Source organism: Salmo trutta, chromosome 14, assembly GCF_901001165.1.
Source record: "Salmo trutta chromosome 14, fSalTru1.1, whole genome shotgun sequence".
Classification (NCBI taxonomy): domain Eukaryota; kingdom Metazoa; phylum Chordata; class Actinopteri; order Salmoniformes; family Salmonidae; genus Salmo; species Salmo trutta.
Genome location: NC_042970.1, coordinates 43,024,166 through 43,047,601, shown reverse-complemented (window position 1 = coordinate 43,047,601; position 23,436 = coordinate 43,024,166). Strand labels below are relative to the sequence as shown.

Genomic DNA, 23,436 nt, shown 5'->3' with positions numbered 1-23,436 from the left:
TCCACCAAGAAAAGGAGCCTCCAGGAACCTTTTGGGGTTCAAAACGATTGCCACTGTGGGGAACCTTATCATTTCAATGTTATTTTCAGAAAATGTTATTTCAAGTTAGGGTTAGGGTTCCATTTTGAACCTTTTAAATATTATATTGTTACTGGTATTTACATAATTATCATTGTTATTGTTAATAATATTGTATTATACATTCATATTTTTATATAATCAATAATATTAATCGATATTTAAATATTATCAATATTATATTGTAACAAAATGGTGACTTGTAACAATGGAAGGCTATTTGGCTCTTTTAAATCACATACACTTACAGATATAGGATCTTAATTTGACCAGTACTGTCGTAGCAAAATCGTTTAGTCCATAATGTTGCTTGATTGGTGGTTAGGCTATTAGCTGGACATAAGTAGGCTACATGAAAAGTGCAATACTATTTATATAACCATGTTAGAACAGGTTTTCAGTGAATCTATATAAATCACAAAGCTAGTCTGTATTTTCAGTGGAGAATAACATTTTTCTCAGTTACAAAAGTGTGATCAAATTAAGATCCTACACCTGTATGTCAGCTTTAAACAAAGCTGCAGAACTGGTCGGGATCAATCTTAACCTTTAATGACATTAAAACAGAACACAGGAATGACATCTACTCTCACAGGTGGCCAAAAAGAACATTATGAAAGCTACGTCTCCAATCTTCTGACAGAATGCCGCCACTAGAATATATATAGTTTAATATAAATACAATTTATCTACTGATAATAAACTAGGAAAACATTTTTATTCAGTGATAGAAAAACCTGTCATTACAAACTCGATTTGCTTCACTTGGAAGGCCAGCTAGAGGGCTGAAAAGGCACTACGCCTCACTCAAAGTTGAATTGAGGCACAATTCCCAATCCATACGGCTTGTGAGATAACACAAAATGGATGGGAAGGGCTAAGGGGAGGTATTGAGATTGAGCCTTAGACTAGCTACATTTCTTTACTTCAGTGGGGCGGCAGGTAGCATAGTGGTTAGAGCATTGGGCCAGTAACTGGAATGTTGCTGGATCGAACCCCCGAGCTGACAAGGTAAAAATCTGTCGTTCTGCCCCTGAGCAAGGCCACTGCTCCCTAGGCACCGTGGATGTTAATTAAGGCAGCACCCCTGCACCTCTCTGATTCAGAGGGTTTGGGTTAAATGGGAAGACACATTTCAGTTGAATACATTGTTGGACAACTGACTAGATACCCCCCTTTCCTTGACTTGGTTTCTGAGCCTGTCAGGCAAATCCACTAGTGAAATACATTTTAAATGCTCCGCACGTGCCAGCAAAAAGGTTCCACCAAGAACCCCTCAACTAACCAAAGGTGCAAATAAGAATCCATTGACTAGCAATGGTTCCTTGAGGATCTCCTTGGTAAGAGTGAAGTGTGTGTGTGTGCGCACATGCCTGTGCACGTGTGTATATGTTATTTGTGTCGGGTCACCTCTGTTTACACCAAGGTAAACCGTAATATTGTAAAGTTATATTTGCTCATCAAATAATTTGTTTCTCTGTCTGGCCCTCTGTAGAGCCCCAGTTCTGTAATAAAGTGAAAAAACAGTACTATCGGCCATTTTGGGCAGTAAGCATTATGACATTTTGATCTAGTATCTATTGTTAGCAGTTAGCTTTTCCAGATGTTTATAACCAGTGTTCTGTAACAGTATGGAATTGGTAGCAGATTGACTAGCTCTTTCCCAGCTCTCAACATGGCTTTTAAAAGTGTGTCATCAAAAACTCAAAAATGTTCTCAAATAGACAGGCAATAAGATGCTATGTAAGAAAAATAGCATGATTTTATTGAATATCAAATTTGAAAACATATTTAAAAAATGTGACTGAGAATTGGATTCACGTAATATGATATTAAGTTAGCAAGTGTGGATGAAAGGCACCATTGTGCCTATAATTTTGGAACTCACTATTGAACATTATTTATCAATATTCCTTTATTTTGCTCTCTTTATGGGACCGTATGTTTCACGGTGAGCAACAACACTTTGAGATGTAGATCCTCGAGCAGTAGTACTGTAGTAGTGGAAATATAAGTTGTTGTTGTAGTGCTATCTAGTAATAATAGTAGTACTGTAGTAGTTTGTAAAAGCAGTAGTAGTAGTAGTAGTATTAGTAGAAGTAGTAGCCGAAGTAGTAGTAGTAGCAGCGGTAATAATGGTAATAATGTAATAATAATGTTATGTCCATTGTAGGCTAGGCATCTGTGCTTCCTCCTCCTCATGTGCTTCCCTTTGGCGTGGGGTGGCGTCCCTGGTCCATGTCAGCACTCTGTGACAAAGGGTCACCTCCTCAACCTCAATTGCCTGGTGAGGACACATCATACCAAACTAAATCATGCAGAAATATCAACAGACTCTACAAACTAAATATCAACTTGAGATACAGTTAATTCAAATCACTCAAATAAGTCATGCCTGAATGTATTGATGTTAAGATTTCCTCTCAAGTTAGACTTATTTTATTATTCTAAGGTTATTTTTTGACCTTATGTGACCCACACACATAACTAATGAGAACTATATGTGGCAGACGTGAATACTGTACGGCTGCATGCCTACTCCTACTTTCCTCCTGGAGAATCATAACTACCCAATTCTACGCTTCTGTTTTAAATTTCAATGTTTGTATCTTTGTTTGCCACGTAGATTGATAATCAGTTGGAGAATGGCTGGTCAATAACCTACGTATTCACTGAGCGCCAGAGTTTGGTGAGTATTTCCTACTACACTGCAATTACATCTTTCACAACAAAATTTGTTTGATTTGTGCAGATAAAGAATGGTATACCAAAGATAAACAACATCACAATCAGTCAGTGTCAAGATAGTCCTACACTTTTAAGATGTGCCAGGCTGGCAAACTGATTGAAACTAATGCTCTCACTTCTGTCAAGGAGATTCATGTTCATTGCATCTCTTGCGCCTTTCGGCCTTTATGCAGTAGTCTAATTGCATTTAGAAGACAAATTTAATCCCATGAAATAGCCCTGGAATTGGCTTGAAAATACCTATAAACTGTGTCAAGTTACAGGAGGTAAATAGAGAGTGAGAGAGCTGTGTGGCAGCACGGAGTCGTAATGCCTTCCCTCATTTTAACTTGCTGGTTAACAGTTTAAAAGTTTAACAGTTTAACTTGCCCCAGTTTATGGTTTATGGGTTAACAAGATCTCTGACAAATGGAGGTCTGATTAAAGGTTTTCTCACCTGGGGAGAGGAACAATCACTTCAGTGTGGGCAAGTGATGTACCTTACAGACAGGCCATATACTACCATATATATTGTGTCCCCTGGGGAGGGGAACATGCAGGGGAGGTCTTTAGGGGGGTCTCTGGGGGTTAGGAAGTGTTTAGACTGAGAGGAAAGCATGTAAAACATATTTAGGAAGGTGTGTGGTTGTGTTGTATCTGACAGTCAGGCCATAATACTTGCATGAGAAGCTGTTGGTATGTTGGTAATTTTAAACAATTTTCAGAGGGTAGATCAGCTGTAATAATGCAGATAGATTGTAGCTTCCATCAATGTAATTGTCTGCATCACTTCCAATCCCCCATATATTTGTTTTACAAATATATACACTACCGTTCAAAAGTTTGGGGTCACTTTGAAATGTCCTTGTTTTTGAAAGAAAAGCACATTTTTTGTCAATTAAAATTGATCAGAAGTACAGTGTAGACATAGGAAATGTCTATTGTAGCTGGAAACAGCAGATTTTTTATGGAATATCTACATAGGCCTACAGAGGCCCATTATCAGCAACCATCACTCCTGTGTTCCATTGGCACGTTGTGTTAGCTAATCCAAGTTTATCATTTTAAAAGGCTAATTGGTCATTAGAAAACCCTTTTGCAATTATGTTAGCACAGCTGAAAACTGTTGTACTGATTAAAGAAGCAAAAAAACTGGCCTTCTTTAGACTAGCTGAGTATCTGGAGCATCAGCATTTGTGGGTTCGATTACAGGCTCATAATGGCCAGAAACAAAGGACTTTCTTCTGAAACTCGTCAGTCTATTCTTTTTCAGAGAAATTAATGCTATTCCATGCAAGAAATTGTCAAGAAACCGAAGATCTCGTACAACGCTGTGTACTACTCCATTCACAGAACAGTGCAAACTGGTGCACAACTGAGCAAGAGGACAAGTACATTAGAATGTTTGAGAAACAGATGCCTCACAAGTCCTCAACTGGCAGCTTCATTAAATAATACCAGATGACTCAACACCAGCCTCAACGTCAACAGTAAAGAAGCAACTCAGGGATGCTGGCCTTCTTGGATTAGCTAACACAAAACTGCCATTGGAACACAGGAGTGATGGTTGCTGATAATGGGCCTTCCATAAAAAATCTGCCGTTTCCAGCTACAATAGTAATTTCCAACATTAACAATGTCTACACTGTATTTTTGTTCAATTTGATGTTATTTTAATAGACGCTTTTCTTTAAAAAACAAGATACTAATTGGAGTAAACTAGTGAAAAAGGCCTCTAATTCCAGTTTATACATACTGAACACATTTTATGGACACAGTCTATTTTACAATAGTTCTATTTTGTTTGTTTTTACCCCTGTCCTTCCTCTACCCTCTCACATCTATTTCCGATGTCCATCCGGTTTGATTTATATTTGTCATATCTTTCAAACTGTTGTCTTTCACAAAAGTTCTTAAACCATATATGTTATATGGACACAGTACGTTTTACATTAGTTATCTTGTTATTATTTGTTGTTATTAATCCCAACCTTCAGCTACATTCAACCCCATCCCATCTATCTCTCAACACCATAGATTTTGGATTTATTTTTGACATATATTTTTCAACTGTGATGTTCTGAAACTTTCTATTCTCATTGTTCCTACAGATTTTAAATTGAAAATAAAGATTTTTGCTAAAAGTGTTATTATAGTATTGATAGATTGACTATGACTTTTCAGATCACCAAGTAGTGGTGCAGGGTTAGCTCCAGGTACATATTGCAATTCTTCAGCAATTTCTGGAGATGTTACCAAAAACAAGCTACAAATGGACAGTACCAAAACAAATCATCTAATGATTCTGTCTCTTCGCCGTAAAATCTGCAGAGCTGGGAAGGTTGTATCCCCCATATAAATAACATTCAATTGGTTGCAAAAATGTTGTATAATAATTTAAATTTAAAAAATGAAGTTTTGCGTATCAGTTCATAAACCATGTGCCATGGATTCGGTTCGTCAAAAATCTCTTCCAAACTATTTTGAAATTTATATGGCACGGCTGTCAATTTTTTGGTCCTTAAATGAAACTGGTATACTTTTTATTTATCACAATTATCTTTAACCAATTATGGTCTTTAATGCAGGGTTGACAGGCAAGTTCCTTACTTTCCCCCCTTCCACTTTCCTCTTCCATTTTTGCGGTAATGCTGCAATTAGTTGTTTGTCATTTTGGGTAGAGCAGACATTTCCATATACTTTTGTTAAATGCATGTGTGACATAACCCCATCAGGCATATTTATGATGTAATTTATGAAGAGTATACTTTTAAAAAATGTATTATGTTTTTTTTATCAATTATTATATTTGAGTTTAACCACAATATTTATTGAATTATTTGTTATGTATTTTCTGGTGGATTAAAATGAACTTTCTATGGCTTGTTTTAAAATAGCTATATTTGGGAGATGATTTCCTTTTAAAATAACTGAAAGTGAGAGGTTGAACTCTTAATAAAGGATAAAGACCATTCATGAACATAGGGTGAGTGTCACAAGCGTCGAAAGGATTAGACCAAGGTGCAGCGTGTATAGTGCTCATCTGTGGATTTTAATGAAATGCACTTCAGCAACAAAATAATAAACGCTCAACAGTTCCGTCAGGTACAATCACTAAACGGAAAATAAACACCCACAAAACCCAAAGAAAAACAGGCTGCCTAAGTATGGCTTCCAATCAGAGACAACGAAAGACACCTGCCTCTGATTGGAAACCATACTCGGCCACACATGGAAAATGAAACATAGAAACAGAAAACTAGAACAAATTCCCCTAGAAACAAACCAACCCCAAAACACACAAAACAACCCCCCTGCCACACCCTGACCATTCTACTATGGCAAAATGACCCTTCTCACTGGTCAGGACGTGACAGTGAGACATTCTTACTAATTTCCTAGAGAACCAGTTTGGATTTAAGTATGACATTTGTATGACTGAAGCCTTTACTGAGAGGTCTATCGCTTTAATATTTAATCATTTCTGCCCTCTGAATACAAATTCATTATATAAATAGGCCCTTCAATTTTGTCTCACTTGCCATTCCAAATAAAATGGAAAATATTTTTCTCAAACCATTTAAAAAACTGTTCGCAAGACCATGAGCAAATAGGTAAAATGGGATATGACTAAAGAGTTAATCAGGGTGTTTTTTCCAGAAATAGACAGGTATTTACCTTTCCATGTTACCAATAACGTACCTATTTTTAACTTCCTATTAACATTTATTGGAGTGAGATCATTTATTTATTTTGGGATATGTATACTGAGTATATCCACATCACCATCAGACCATTTTATTGGCAAACTACACGGTACTGTAAAAGTCGTACTTTTTTGTTATCAAATACGTAAATAGTACACTTAACATAATTTGGTTGTAATCCAGTGATCCAGAGTCTGTGGAGGGATCCAAGTTGTGGATTTATAAGAAAACATTAATCATCAGCGTACAATGTAACCATTGCTTATAAACCCTGGATTTCTAATCCCTTGATATTATTTTTGGATCTGATATCAAATCAAAATATATTTGTCACATGAGCCGAATGCACATAGTCTGTGTAGCCATTTGATTAGCTGTTCAGAGGTCTTACGGCTTGGGGGTAGAAGCTATTTAGGAGCCTCTTGGATCTAGACGTTGCGCTCCAGTAACGCTTGCCTTGCGGTAGCAGAGAGAACAGTCTATGACTAGGGTGGCTGGAGTCCTTGGCAATTTTTAGGGCCTTCCTCTGACACCGCCTGGTACAGAGGTCCTGGATGGCAGGAAGCTGGGCCCTGGTGATGTACTGGGCCGTACGCACTACCCTCTGTAATGCCTTGAGGCCGAGCAGTCGCCATACCAGGCAGTGATGCAATCCGTCAGGATGCTCTCGATGGTGCAGCTGTAAAACCTTTTGAGGATCTGAGGACCCATACCAAATCTTTTCAGTATCCTGAGTGGGAATGGGCTTTGTCGTGCCCTCTTCATGACTGTCTTGGTGAGCTTGGACCATGTTAGTTTGTTGGTGATATGGATGCCAAGGAACTTGAAGCTCTCAACCTGCTCCACTACAGCCCCGTCGATGAGAATGGGGGCGTGCTCGGTCCTCCTTTTCCTGTAGTCCACAATCATCTCTTTTGTCTTGATCACGTTGAGGGAGAGGTTGTTGTCATTGCACCACACGGTCAGGTCTCTGACCTCCTCCCTATAGGCTGTCTCATCATTGTCGGTGATCAGGCCTACCGCTGTTCTGTCATCAGCAAACTTAATGATGGTGTTGGAGTTGTGCCTGGCCGTGCAGTTAAGAGTGAACAGGGAGTACAGGACGGGGTTGAGCACGCACACCTGAGGGGCCCCCGTGTTGAGGATTAGCGTGGCACATGTGTTGTTACCTACCCTTACCTCCTGGCGGCGGCCCGTCAGGAAGTCCAGGATCCAGTTGCAGAGGGAGGTGTTTAGTTCCAGGGTGTTGAACGCTGAGCTGTAGTCAATTAATATCATTCTCACATAGGTGTTCCTTTTGTCCAGGTGTGAAAGAGCAGTGTGGAGTGCAATAGAGACTGCATCATCTGTGGATCTGTTGGTGCAGTATACAAATTGGAGTGGGTCTAGGATTTCTGGGATAATGGTGTTGATGTGAGCCATGACCAGCCTTTCAAAGCATTTCATGGCTACATACGTGAGTGCAACGGGTTGGTAGTGATTTAGGCAGGTTACCTTAGTGTTCTTGGGCACAGGGACTATGGTGGTCTGCTTGAAACATGTTGATATTACAGACTCAGACAGGGAGAGTTTGAAAATATAAGTGAAGACACTTGCCAGTAGGTCAGAGCATGTTCGTTGTACACGTCCTGGTAATGTTGACCTCTTTAAAGGTCTACTCACAATGGCTGCGGAGAGCGTGATCACACAGTCATCTGCTGCTCTCATGCATGTTTCAGTGTTACTTGCCTCGAAGCGAGCATGGAAGTTATTTAGCTCGTCTGGTAGGCTCGTGTCACTGGGCAGCTCTCGGCTGTACTTACCTTTGTAGTCTGTAATAGTTTGCAGGCTCTGCCACATCCGACGAGTGTCGGAGCCGGTGTACTACGATTTGATCTTAGTCCTGAATTGACACTTTGCCTGTTTGATGGTTCGTCGGAAGGAATAGCAGAATTTCTTATAAGCTTCCGTGTTAGAGTCCCGCTCCCTGAAAGTGGCAGCTTTACCCTTTATCTCAGTGCGAATGTTGTCTGTAATCCATGGCTTCTGGTTGGGGTATGTACCTACAGTCATTGTGGGATGAAGTCCTCAATGAACTTATTGATAAGGCCAGTGACTGATGTGGTGTACTCCTCAATGCCATCGGAAGAATCCCGGTACATATTCCAGTCTGTGCTAGCAAAACCGTCCTGAAATTTACCATCTGCTTCATCTGACCACTTTTTTATAGACCGAGTCACTGGTAATTCCTGCTTTAGTTTTTTCTTGTAAGCAGGAATCGGGAGGATAGAATTATGGTCAGATTTGCCAAATGGAGGCCGAGGGAGAGCTTTGTACACGGTCTAGAATTTTTTTCCCCTCTGATAGGCCGGCCACATTTAATATGCTGATAGCAATTAGGTAAAACTGATTTAAGTTTCCCTGCATTAAAGTCCCCGGCCACTATGAGTGCCGCCTCTGGATGAGCGTTTTATGGTTTTCTGACGGCGGTGTACAGCTCATTGAGTGCGGTTTTAGTGCCAGCATCGGTCTGTGGTGGTATGTAAACATAAATGCCTAGGCGCCCGCCCTGTATCTTACCAGAGGCTGCTGTTCTGTCCTGCCGATAGTCTTTAACCCGCCAGCTGTAAGTTGTTAATGTTGTCGTTCAGCCACGACTCGGTGAAACATAAGATATTACAGTTTTTAATGGCTCGTTGTTATGATAAATGTGCTTTCAGTTCGTCCCATTTATTTTCCAGCCATTGAACGTTAGCTAGCAGGATGGAAGGCACGGGCAGATTAGCCACTCATCGCGTGATCCTCACAAGGCACCCTGATCTCTTTCCACTAAATCTGCGTTTCCTTCTCCAGCGAATAACAGGGATCTGGGTCGGGTGTCTGTATTATATCCCTCCTGTCTGACTCATTGAAGAATAACTATTTTTCCAGTTTGAGGTGAGCAATCACAGTTCTGATGTCCAGAAGCTCTTTTTGGTCATAAGAGACGGTAGCAGCAACATTATGTACAATACAATTTACGAACAATGCAGAAAAACTAACAAAATTGCATGGTTGGTTAAAAGACGATGAGATGGCAGCCTTCCCATCCGGCGCCATTACCAACATCATAGTAACACCGGTTATTTTAATATCTAACATTTCGATGCCCAAATTAAATAGATATGCTGATAGATGACAACCTTGTTTTACTCCTCTTGACAGTTTAAATCTTTCTGAGAAGGAGCCATTATTTACTATTTTTTTTATTTTAACCCATTTTATAAGAGATTGTCAAAAATTGAAATATTCCAGGCATATATACAAACTCCAGTCATACTTTATCAAAAGCCTTTTCAAAGTCAGCTATGAGTAGTGGGCCTGATTTCCCAGATTTGTCATAGTGTTCTATTGTTTCCAGTACTTGCCTTATATTATCTCCGCTGTATCGTCCATGTAAAAAACCTGTCTGATTTGAATGAATTATGTCTGACAATACCTTTTTAATTCTATGAGAATTGTTGCATCACAACATTGGAGTGTAAGGGGTCTCCAATTGTTTTAGTGGACTGGATCTTTATATTTCCCAATTATATCCTGTTTCACTAATAATGACATCAGACCTTCTTGTTGAGTGTCTGATAATCTACCATTTGCAAACAGCTGGAGTGGTTAAAACATGCTAATAACGGTCCTCTGAGTATATCAAAAAAGACTTTGGTATACCTCAACTTATATACCATCCAGCACTGGAGATTTCTCGGACTTAAAGGCTTTAATTAAATGCATCAACAATTTCCTCCTTAGACCTTCAGTCTAAGTTCAATGCTATTTTCACTATCACAATTATCAGAGAACTTGCTGGCGTTGCTGCGGAATGGCTGGGTTTTGATGATGAAGTCATGCATGTGTTGAGGCTTGGCCAATCAGAATGTGCTCCATGGCAAAATATGTGGTTGATTCATGTTGTGTATTTCAGGACTTTTATGCATTGCCTTGGAATAAACAACTAATTTCATTGTTAGTCCATTATAGTTTGTTAAAAAGCCTTACAGAAACAAAATAACAAAATGTAGACCTATCTTTGCTAAATACGTGAACTTGAACCCATTTTCAGACTACATTGTTCTAAGTAAGAGGCCTAATGTATTGCATTATGGCTGAGCATGAACATGCCAAGCATTGTCAATAAGCAAGATTAAATGTGTTACTGATAAGCCCTAAGAATGGGAATAAGAATGAATAAGTCTAATAAATTCTAAACAAAACCAAACAATAACTTGTTTTAAATAGGCTACGTCACAATTAAAGGCCCCATAATTTCTCCCCGTGGGAATATAATATTTAAACAACCCAGACTATGGAGGGTTTTACACACATCCAAAACGCGACCTGCTTGGCTAAAATAATGTGGGCCAGCCTACAATGCATAGACATAAAAGGAACATCAGCTCACTGTTTGACCACTCTCAAACTAGATATTTCAATAAAGCTTTGGTGATTAAGATTTATTTCCAAGTGGTTTCAGGAGTCAAACCCTTTATCGACAGTCTTAACTACTTCGCGATTGAATTGGACAGGTTAAAAAAGGAGCCTTCCTTGAGAAGAGGGGAGGCTATGCTTGGTTTTTTAATCCCCCCAAAAATGGGAAAAAACAGTCGTTTTTAATGTTTCAAAAGCACATTACACTTCTCTTGTTCCATGCGGATATGGGCAGTGTGCGTCATGGCTGGATAGGCTGCGCTTCCGCTGTTAAAATCGATGCCATAACCAAATGCGTTCCCGCTTTTGGTTGGTCTTAAACATCCCTATTTTCGCTGCCTAATATTAGCACTTCGGGATTATGTTTTTAAGGACACACCTCAAATATTTACAACCTACCCATCGGAGCGCATACGAGCTGATATAAAACAGATAACTTGCCGAAACTGGCGTTAAGACTGGAAATGCCAGTGCGCCCATTTTTACATGAAGAAATTGAAAACTAACGTCCGTTTGACACTATTGCCCCCTCAATGCCAGCCGAAGATTTAGCCCTTAATCTGACATGGTATAGGTGTAATATTTTATTAAGCCCATAACCATGTGTATGAGGTGCATACTTTTGTTTCAAAGTAGATTTGTTTAAGACTACCAAGAAACACTGTGTGAACCTGATTTAGCCCACTGCAGTAAAATGCTGAAGTTGTTCTTGAAAACGCTCATTATTTACCCCAGACCACTTGAAGAACAGCTTTGTGCGTCATTTGACGTGTTTATTTCCCTATCGCGTCACTTTATATACAGATCTCTGCTAAACCTTGAATCAAGATGTTCATCTGTGTCAGAGTCTACGTGATGTGGGTAAGGCGGAGTCAGCCGCAGGACACAGAGATGAGTAATAATAGTAACTTTACTCAAAAATAATCCTCCAACAAGGAGAACGAAAATCCAGAATCACATAAAGAGACAACTGACAACAATAAACATGTACAAAACTATGGTTAAATAGGGAAATAATTAAAACGAAATGGGAACCAGGTGTGTACAATACAGACAAAACAAATGGAAAAAGAAATGTAGATCGGTGGAGGCTAGAAAGCCGGTGACGTCGACCGCCAAACGCCGACGGAACAAAGAGAGGCACCAACTTCGGCGGAAGTCGTGACAATCTGTCTCTCTGTGACCTCCAAATACTTCACAACAAAGTTGACTCCAATTTCAAAGTTGCCAATGTCTTTGCAAATGTTGCAAAAAATATATACAGTACCAGTCAAAACATTTTACACACCTACTCATTCAAGTTTTTGTTAATTTTTACTATTTTCTACATTGCAGAATAATTGTGAAGACATCAAAACTCAACTATGAAATAACACATACGGAATCATGTAGTAATCAAAAAAGTGTTAAACAAATCAATGTAGCCACCCTTTGCTTTGATAGATTTGCACACTTTTGGCATTCTCTCAACCAGAGGAATGCTTTTCCAACAGTCTTGAAGGAGTTCCCACATATGCTGAGCACTTGTTGGCTGCTTTTCCTTCACTCTGCGGTCCAACTCATCCCAAACCTTACAAATCGTGGAGGTGTGTTTTGGGTCATTGTCCTGTGAGAGTCCCACTAAGCGTCTTCACTGTATTTCTGATCAATTTGATGTTGTTTTAATGGACATAAAATTAGCTTTTCTTTCAAAAACAAGGACATTTCTAAGTGACCCCAAATTTTTGAATGCGAATTAATATATATTCAATTTTAGATTAAGGTTGTAATGTAACTACATATGGAAAAGGGGAAGGGGTCTGAATACTTTCCGAATGCACTGTATGTGGTTCGGTGACCCTCATGAACCGGCACAGATGTGAAACTTTTTTGTTGTTGTTGTATTGTTGGGTGGCATCTAAGGGGCAGTATATGTGAAGTTCAGTTGTCTCTGAAGTTATTGGGGAAAGATTGACTGTCAGTTGGACAACGTCTCGCAATGGGATGATCGACCACTGAGAGGGATGGGGCAAACTGAGAGTAGATTTTTACACCAGGGGTTCAACAGGGACTTGTCTTTCACCCTAGAATATATATATTTAAACACTGGAATATGCTCAACTCTTGCCTCTTTTTCAGTTATCAAAAAGGTATTGCAGTGTATAGCCCTAACACCAATTGAGTGAGGTGGGAAGCCATTTCAAATGGGGGAATTTCCCACTTTTTTCTTCAGATACTTGTCTACAGGGATGAAATGAGGCACATATGTTGAAACCAGGTGTTTGAGCCTTTTTCAGCCCTTTTTGGAAGACTTCAAAATTCTATCTAAGTAAGGGTATTCATCCATATATACACTAAGACATCAATTAAAAGTTAATGGTGCATTTTAAGAAACTACAAAGTTATGGTAGCCACAGTCCTTAATCCATTTCAGGGCTAAACTATCTCTAGAATAGTCGCTAGATCTTCCTTGTTGGTCCTGTTAACCAGGTGGATTGCCTGTGGAACAAATGAGGCCATATGCCTATTGGTGGAGCACTTCAGACAGTGCAGGTGGCGTCCAAGGGGGAGCAGTTGGAACTGCGGGTTGAGGACATGGGTGCTGTCCCCCAGGATGTCAACATCTTCCTCATGGCCTGCTGCTCAAAGAAGGAGGCCAGACTTCTGAGAGGCACCACAGTGATCTTAGAGCAGGTGTTCACAATGGCTTGGAGGCGGTCCTTTTCTTGACAGAGAGGGATGTGAACCAGCATTTTAAAGAGAAAAACAGAACACGCTCTTAATGAAAGAACTGTAGAAGGTTTGCAATATAGATTTGTGAACACTGAATGAGTTCAGTTTCTGAGGAAGTATTGTCTCTGATGGGCGTTTTTGATGATGGCGTCTGTGTTTTGTTCAAACTTCAGGTTATTATCAAAGATGCTATCAAGATATTTTTACTGGTGCACAATGTCCCCCTCCTCACGATGGATGATCACTGGGTCCATCCTGGGGGGCGTCCTTTCCTGAAGTCAACAACCATTTCCTTCGTCTTGGACACATTCAACTCCAGCAGCGCACTGTCACACAAGTTAATGAAGTCCTGAAGGGCTGGGCTGTGGTCCTGCTCAGACCCTGAGAGGAGTTAGAGAAGGAATGTGTCATCGGCAAACTTCACAAGATGGCGGTGGGCATAGGCACTCTGACAGTCATTGGTGTAGAAAATAAAAAAGAGGGGCGACAATACACACCCTTGTGGTGAACCTGTGCACGTGAGTAGGGTGTCTGACATTAATATACACTCTCCGTGGCCTGTCAGTTAAAAAATCCATAATCCATTAGATAAGGCCATGGTCGAGATCGAACTGTGAGTCAAGTTTTCTGGCTAAGATGGAAGGCTGCATGGTGTTAAATGCAGATGAAAAGTCCAGAAACAAAGGCCATCCTGCTCTCCAGATGTCTGTCGATGGTATCTATTAAAAACAGCTTGATGTCGTCCACACCTCTCTTTGTGCGATACACGAACTGCAGGGGATCCAGCAGAGCAGGAAGTGCATTCAATTGGTGTCATAGGGGCTTTTTGAAAGGGTTAAAAAGGTCTAATCTTTCCAAAATGTTATATGTGTGGTTTGGCAACCCTCATTAATTTCACATATGTGAAAAGCCAGTGTTTCTGAGGTGTTTTTTTTTGCACTTGTTGGAAGACTTCAAAATTCAATCTAGGTAAGGGTATTTATCCTTATGTAGTCTATGAAACTCTTCAAGCCTTTAGGGTTGTATGAATTTAACTTTTCCCAAAAGTATTGTTGGGCGGCATCTATGGGGAAATATACAGTACCAGTCAAAAGTTTGGACACACCTACTCATTCAAGGGTTTTTCTTTATTTTCACTATTTTCTAAATTGTAGAATAGTAGTGAAGACATCAAAACTATGACATACATATACTACACATATGGAATCATGTAGTTACCAAAAAAGTGAGATTCTTCATAGTAGCCACCCACAACTTTGCCCACTCTTGGCATTCTCTCAACCAGCTTCATGAGGTAGTCATGCATTTCAATTAACAGGTGTGCCTAAAAGTTAATTTGTTGAATTACTTTCCTTTTTCATGTGTTTTAGCCAATCAGTTGTGTTGTGACAAGAAAGGGCTATCTTCTGTATGCCACCCCTATTTGGTAAAAGAACAGTTCAAATAAGCAAAGAGAAACGACAGTCCATCATTACTTTAAGACACGAAGGTCAGTCAATCTGGAACATTTCAAGAACTTTGAAAACTTATTCAAGTGCAGTCGCAAAAAACATCAAGCGCTATGATGAAACTGGCTCTCATGAGGATCGCCACAGGAAAGGAAGACCCAGAGTTACCTCTGCTGCAGAGGATAAGTTCATTAGAGTTACTAGCCTCAGAAATTTGAGCCCAAATAAATGCTTCACAGAGTTCAAGTAACAGACACATCTCAACATCAACTGTTCAGAGGAGACTGCGTGAATCAGGCCTTCATGGTCGAATTGCGGCAAAGAAACCACTACTAAAGGACACCAATAATAAAAACAGACTTGCTCGGGCCAAGAAACACAGGCAATGGACATTCGATCGGTAGAAATCTGTCCTTTGGTCTGATGAGTCCAAATTTGAGATATTTGGTTTCAACCGCCTTGTCTTTGCGAGATGCATATAAGGTGAATGGATGATATCAACATGTGAATTTCCCACCGTGAAGCATGGAGGAGAAGGTGTAGAGCATGGATCCCGTGTGGCTCAGTTGGTAGAGCATGGTGTTTGCAACACCAGGGTTGTGGGTTTGATTCCCACGGGGGATCAGTACAGGAATTTGTTTTAATGAAATGTATGCATTCACTACGGTATATCACTCTGGATAAGAGCGTCTGCTAAATGACTAAAATGTAAATGTAAAATGTGGGGGTGCTTTGCAGGTGACACTGTCTGTGATTTATTTAGAATTCAAGGCACACTTAACCAGCATGGCTACCACAGCATTCTGCAGCGATACGTCATCCCATCTGGTTTGTGCTTAGGGACAATCATTTGTTTTTCAACAGGACAATGACAAAACACACCTCCAGGCTGTGTAAGGGCTATATGACAAAGAAGGAGAGTGATGGAGTGCCACATCAGATGACCTGGTCTCCACAATCACCTGACCTCAACCCAATTGAGATGGTTTGGTATGAGATGGACCACAGAGTGAAGGAAAAGCAGCCAACAAGCTCTCAGCATATGTGGGAACTCCTTCAAGACTGTTGCAAAAGCATTCCAGGTGAAGCTGGTTGAGAGAATGCTAAGGGTGTACAAAGCTGTCATCAAGGAAAAGGGTGGCTACTTTGAAGAATCTCAAATATAAAATATATTTTCATTTGTTTAACACGTTTTTGCTTCCTACATGATTCCATGTGTTATTTCATAGTTTTGATGTCTTCACTATTATTCTGCAATGTAGAAAATAGTAAAAATAAAGAAAAACTATTGAATGAGTAGGTGTCTCCAAACACTGGTACTATATGTGAAGATCAGCTGTCTCTGAAGTTCTCGTGTCAAGATTTTGACTGTCAGTAGGATTGCATCTCGCAATGGGTTGATTGACTATTGAGAGTGATTGGGGGCAAACAGAGTTGATTTTACACCAGCGGGGCCAACAGGAACTTGTCTTTCACACTACAATATTTTTTTAAACATTGCAATATGCTCATCTCTTGCCGGTTTTTCAGTTGTGACAAAGGTCTTGCAGTGTATACACCTAACACCCATTGAGTAGGGTGGCAAGACATTTCAAAGGGGGGAACTTCACACTTTTTTCTTCAGATTCTTGTCTGCAGGGATGAAGAGGCACATACAGTATGTTGAAACCAGGTGTTTCTGAGCCTTTTTTTTGCCCTTTTTGGGAAGACTTCCAAATTCAATATAGGTAAGGGTATGTATCCCTTTGTAGTCTATAAACCCTTCAAGCCATTGGGGGATTTTTCTGTGGGATTTTCACTCAAACGTGTCTGTGGAGATGCATATGTGAGTCTCAGGCCAATCAGACCATGGATATAAGAAGGCTTGCCCCTGGACACTTCTAACTTCAGTGGGTGGCTGGGCGTGGCACTGCCAACATCAAACTTGATGTTGGGCCAATTGCAGCATCAATATACACTGCTCAAAAACATAAAGGGAACACTTAAACAACACAATGTAACTCCAAGTCAATCACACTTCTGTGAAATCAAACTGTCCACTTAGGAAGCAACACTGATTGACAATAAATTTCACATGCTGTTGTGCAAATGGAATAGAATACAGGTGGAAATTATAGGCAATTAGCAAGACACCCCCAATAAAGGAGTGATTCTGCAGGTGGGGACCAAAGACCACTTCTCAGTTCCTATGCTTCCTGGCTGATGTTTTGGTCACTTTTGAATGCTGGCGGTGCTTTCACTCTAGTGGTAGCATGAGACGGAGTCTACAGCCCACACAAGTGGCTCAGGTAGTGCAGCTCATCCAGGATGGCACATCAATGCGAGCTGTGGCAAGAAGGTTTGCTGTGTCTGTCAGTGTAGTGTCCAGAGCATGGAGGCGCTACCAGGAGACAGGCCAGTACATCAGGAGACGTGGAGGAGGCCGTAGGAGGGCAACAACCCAGCAGCAGGACCGCTACCTCCGCCTTTGTGCAAGGAGGAGCAGGAGAAGCACTGCCAGAGCCCTGCAAAATGACCTCCAGCAGGCCACAAATGTGCATGTGTCTGCTCAAACGGTCAGAAACAGACTCCATGAGGGTGGTATGAGGGCCCGACGTCCACAGGTGGGGGTTGTGCTTACAGCCCAACACCGTGCAGAACGTTTGGCATTTGCCAGAGAACACCAAGATTGGCAAATTCGCCACTGGCGCCCTGTGCTCTTCACAGATGAAAGCAGGTTCACACTGAGCCCCTGACAGACGTGACAGAGTCTGGAGACGCCATGCAGAACGTTCTGCTGCCTGCAACATCCTCCAGCATGACCGGTTTGGCTGTGGGTCAGTCATGGTGTAGGGTGGCATTTCTTTGGGGGGCCGCACAGCCCTCCATGTGCTCGCCAGAGGTAGCCTGACTGCCATTAGGTACCGAGATGAGATCCTCAGACCCCTTGTGAGACCATATGCTGGTGCGGTTGGCCCTGGGTACCTCCTAATGCAAGACAATGCTAGACCTCATGTGGCTGGAGTGTGTCAGCAGTTCCTGCAAGAGGAAGGCATTGATGCTATGGACTGGCCCGCCCGTTCCCCATACCTGAATCCAATTGAGCACATCTGGGACATCATGTCTCGCTCCATCCACCAACGCCACGTTGCACCACAAACTGTCCAGGAGTTGGCGGATGCTTTAGTCCAGGTCTGGGAGGAGATCCCTCAGGAGACCATCCGCCACCTCATCAGGAGCATGCCCAGGCGTTGTAGGGAGGTCATACAGGCACGTGGAGGCCACACACACTACTGAGCCTCATTTTGACTTGTTTTAAGGACATTACATCAAAGTTGGATCAGCCTGTAGTGTGGTTTTCCACTTTAATTTTGAGTGTGACTCCAAATCCAGACCTCCATGGGTTGATAAATTGGATTTCCATTGATTATTTTTGTGTGATTTTGTTGTCAGCACATTCAACTATGTAAAGAAACAAGTATTTAATAAGATTATTTCTTTCATTCAGATCTAGGATGTGTTGTTTAAGTGTTCCCTTTATTTTTTTGAGCAGTATATTACAAATGGCCTTAGGCCCTTATAAAGTATATAAACAAGATAGGCGTAGCCACCCCATCATCATACATAAGGTAAAAACAGGATATCCACTTTGAAAATGGACAACTACAGTGCATTCGGAAACTTTTTCCACATTTTGTTACGTTACTGCCTCATTCTAAAATGGATTAAATAAATTGTTTGGCCACACACACAAACTGAGCAATCAGGGGAGAAGGGCATTGGTCAGGGATGTGACCAAGAACCCGATGGTCACTCTGACAGAGATCCAGATTTCCTCTGTGGAGATTGGAGAACCTTCCAGAAGGACAACCATCTCTGAATCACTCCACTAAATCAGGCCTTTATGGTAGAATGGTAGAGTGGCCAGACGGAAGCCACTCCTTAGTAAAAGGCACATGACTGCTCGCTTGGAAAGATGAATGAAGCAAAGTACATAGAGATCCTTGATGAAAACCTGCTCTAGAGTGCTCAGGACCTCAGGCTGGGGGTGAAGGTTCACTTTCCAACAGGACATCGACCCTAACTACACAGCCAAGACAACGCAGGAGTGGCTTTGGGACAAGTCTCTGAATGTCTTTGAGTGGCCCAGCCAGAGCCCGAACTTGAACCCAATCGAACATCTCTGGAGAGACCTGAAAATAGCTGTGCAGCGACGCTTCCCATCAAACCTGACAGAGATTGAAAAGGATCTGCAGAGAAGAATGGGAGAAACTCCCCAAATACAGGTGTGCCAATCTTTTAGTGGCATGCCGAAGGAGACTCAAGGCTGTAATCGCTGCCAAAGGTGCTTCAACAAAGTGCAGAGTAAAGAGTCTGAACACTTAAAAGAATGTTATACATTTGCAAAAATGTCTAAAAATCTGTTTTTGATTTGTCATTATAGGGTATTGTGTGTAGATTGATGAGGGAAAATAAAGATTTAATCAGTTTTAGAATAAGGCTGTAACGTAACAAAATGTGGAAAAAGTCAAGGGGTCTGAATACTTTCCAAATACGGTGCATATTTTCAGTCCAAGACTACAAATATATTAAGTACAGGCCTGGATGTGACATCAAAAAGGCCATTTTGCCAGCCATTTCCACATCTATATAATGTAAAAAAAAAAAAGCCCTAACCCTGGTCTGCTTTTGGAAAGGAGATTCAAGGCTCAATACAAACCAGTGTTAACAAATGCAGTGACGATAGGTTTCTTTTTCCTTTGAAACACAGAGTGAAGTCTGTTACATCAAAGCAGCATTTCCACAAATCCTGGAGCTTCTGAACACACACTTCAAGTATGTCAGGAAATCGGACAACGGGCGCTATGTCAAACTCCTGAAAAGGGTCATATATGACCTCTACTCTCAAAACTGCATACCTGAAATTAACGAGGAGATTGAGGTGAGTGCTACTTACTTATGAGCTTTGCTACTCTAGTCCAGGAACAGTCTCTTCCAAAGGTGTTTTGGATTGTGCCGAGGTGCATCATGCAAAATGCATCATCATGATGAGGGGGCAAGTGACACTTTGCTTCTTGAAAATCCTATGTCTTGAAAATTTGACTGCTGACAGGATAAGCAAGAGGGTTTACTCCACCTAAAATCTGTCCAAGAAAATAAAACCACGAATTGAGGCATTTTTGTATGGAGGTCGATGAGTTTTGAATTTGGTCAACAACAAAATGTAATGCTTAGGTTGCATCGAATGCACTGATATAAGTGGACGCAAGTGTCATTTCGGCACATAAAAAAATACTACCTTATATAGGAGTTGGGCCTGTTTTTCGCACGCTCATCTGCCCTCACATTGGATAGAATGGTCCCACATAATCTCGCCTCCCCACGCCTGCCGTCAATGTATTTCCATTAGAGTGGTCACTCAACTATCTTGTCAATATAATTTATCATCTTTGCTGCTCACATGCAACAGTCGACCAAAGGAAAAAAATAACAAAATATAATTTTGGGGTTGATTTTTCCTTTATTAAGAGAACCCCTTGTCCAACATCCTCACTGTGAAGTTTTTGCTAGCTAAATGTGAATGTCATCCATGATCAAATACTAAATTAACCCCTATACAAAACAAATGACTTGATCCAATCAGAGTGATTGATTGAAAAAATTCTTAGTTGATTTCCTGCAATCAAACCAAATATTTTGAAATAGTTTTCCTTTCCGCAAAGTAATTTGTTTTAGAGATCTTTACAAAACCCTTTCAAACTTTGAAAACAGACACTTTCATTTTGTGAGAATACTGTATATAATGATCTACAATAGCCTGCTCCTCTGGCAACTCCCTTCACTGAGATCTGAGTTTTCATAATTAGAAACATTCATTAAGCATCACGTATTATTCAATAAATGCCATTAAAAACCACTTGAAAATGTTTCAGGATGTTTTGAATTGTTAGTAGGGAATGAAGGTGACCGGTTCCGTCTCCTCTCTCCTGCTCTCCTGTCGTCCGTGTCACAGAACACCCCATTGAAGTTTGTCAGAATGCACAGCACCTCGCCCAGAGAAGCTCTGACGAAAGCCCGGGGGGTCATTGAGATGTACATGACCCTGATGACCAAGAGCAACGGGCCCGTCGACTGGAACTGCGAGGAAGAGTACGCAGAGGATTACCTAGAATCCACCACTGCCCTCCCCACCCCCACCGCAGGTAGCAGGAAATATAAACTAATAATTATGATAATATCTATTAATATCCATTCTATGAGATAGGTAGTCGTTTTGTAGATTTTTACTGGTGGTTTCAGTCTCCCATATCTACCACATACTTTATTGATTGTTATTGCTGTTTGTCCCCCGTAGTGGTATATTTTATTTTATGAAGGATCATCTTTCATTTGGATGTGTTAGCTTGCATGTTATGAGGAAAATAACATTATATCCCATATAAAATCTAGTCAATACCTAAATTAACACCAGAAAATCTCTGAAACACAGACCGCAACAATGCCTCATGTTTAAAAGCCAGCAATGCTCGCAGAAATGATTAAGAGATTCTGTGTATGTTTACTTTGCTGTTTCGGAAAATAAAACATTTTGCCACCCAAGATTACTCAAAGCTGTTTTCAGACTGTTCTCTTAGACATATTTATCCTCACCATTCCCATGTTACATGTCCCTCTCCTCTGCCCTAGCTGAATCTGAACCTGAACGCCAGTGTGCATGTCCAACAGTGGGTCCGGTGACCCCTGATGTCTCCCTGGTGTCCCACAGCGTATGGAGCAGTCCCCCACAGCCCACCCTCTCCCAACTCACCTCGATTGTGCCTCCCAGGCTGACTCATCCATCCCTGGGTACCAAGGGCGCTGAGCCCCGGGTGTTCCTGGTGAGTTCTGGTACCGTAAGACCCCCCTTCCCCAGGGAGCTGCAGCGGACTGTCCCCGATGGACGTTCACTTGGAGGGGGCAGAGAGGGGGATATACACTGGGACTTTCGTCCACCTTCACCCAATGGAACTGAGTCAGATTCTGCACTCTACCACGCAGTTGCTGACACCCCATCTGCCACAAACGACCCTTCCCCGTCTTCGCCTCCCAGTCTGGTTCTCCGGGGGACCGTTGGCTCCCATGACGAGACATTTTACTACCCCGAGACTGAGAGGATAAGGGAGACTTCCACAGACCGACCAGCAGGGAGAGGAGCAGCAGGCTCACCCCACAGTCCCTTCGCTGTTGCTGGGGCCAAGCTGGTCACACCAGTCCCTTTCCTGTACAAGTTGATTGGCATCACCCCCAGTAGTGATGAGAGCACTGCCTATGTGTTGGCCAAGAGGTCGCTGGACGCCAGGAACTATGGAATACTTCAGGATGGGGTTTCAACAGAGACCCCTCAACTAGAGGACACTAGAGAAAAATACCCAGGCACAGAGAGATATTTACATGACTCGAACCCTCCGATTGAAAGCACTACAACCGAAGCATCTCCACGTTTGAAGATGACAGTGGAGGAGCCAGACAACCTACACACCACTACAGAGGCACACGACCAAGTCACGAAGACTGAGCCAAACCATCCTAGGACATCCTATAAGGAAGGCTTCAGCACAGGTAAAGCAAAGCACCCTGTTTGAACTACTTTCTGTGTCCTCCTACAGATTCAAACTACACACATTCAATTTCATAGAGATTTGCTTAGCAATTTATTTGATTGCACTGTTTCCACTGGTATTAACCCTCTAGAGTCTAAGCCCTGTCTAAGCAGGGGGGTCTGTCCTAAATTTGAGAGATATAAAAAAGACAAGGAAACTGTATATATATATAAAAATGTATTTATCCCCTTATTTTAGGAACTAAACTGTCTCCATGTATATTGTACTTCCATTCATTTTTTAAATATTGTACCGGGGACCTTCAGATGAGAGAACCTTCTGGAGAACACCATCGTGTTCATGTGAGTTTCAACTTTCCACCGACGGGTTAGTGTGTAGGACCAAACCGTTCGAAGGCTACAGACGTTTTTGTGAGAAGACTGATTTTTGGGATTTCTCATGGTCTGACGAACAGCTCTAGCTCGGGCCAACTTTCACAGCAGATGCTGAAGGGCAATGTGGGCGGATGCGGTGGATTGAAATGCAGCCCATGCAAAAAACTGATATCCAGCTTAAACAGACAGATTTCAATGGGGATTTCCACGGGGCGAGGAACTTGTAGGTGAATGGTTAACCTGATACTTACCTGATACTACCAAATGCTGTGCTATTATCATTTCACCATGTAATTTATTTAGAAAACTCTTAAATACCATACCTCTTAAATATCGCCTTCAGCGGGACCAATAATCTTCCAATATGTTG

The 23,436-nt window shown here is 41.4% G+C and overlaps 1 protein-coding gene across 1 annotated transcript in view; it reads left to right on the top strand.

Annotated features, from left to right (window-relative positions):
- The window catches only part of LOC115208130 (uncharacterized), a 47,825-nt gene that overhangs the window by 14,710 nt on the left and 9,679 nt on the right, over positions 1-23,436 (top strand). The window contains exons 3-7 of the mRNA XM_029775956.1: positions 2,252-2,365; positions 2,705-2,767; positions 19,863-20,033; positions 21,105-21,294; positions 21,779-22,690. Of these exons, the coding sequence (XP_029631816.1) occupies positions 2,252-2,365; positions 2,705-2,767; positions 19,863-20,033; positions 21,105-21,294; positions 21,779-22,690 (1,450 nt within the window). The remainder of the gene's footprint in view (positions 1-2,251; positions 2,366-2,704; positions 2,768-19,862; positions 20,034-21,104; positions 21,295-21,778; positions 22,691-23,436) is intronic.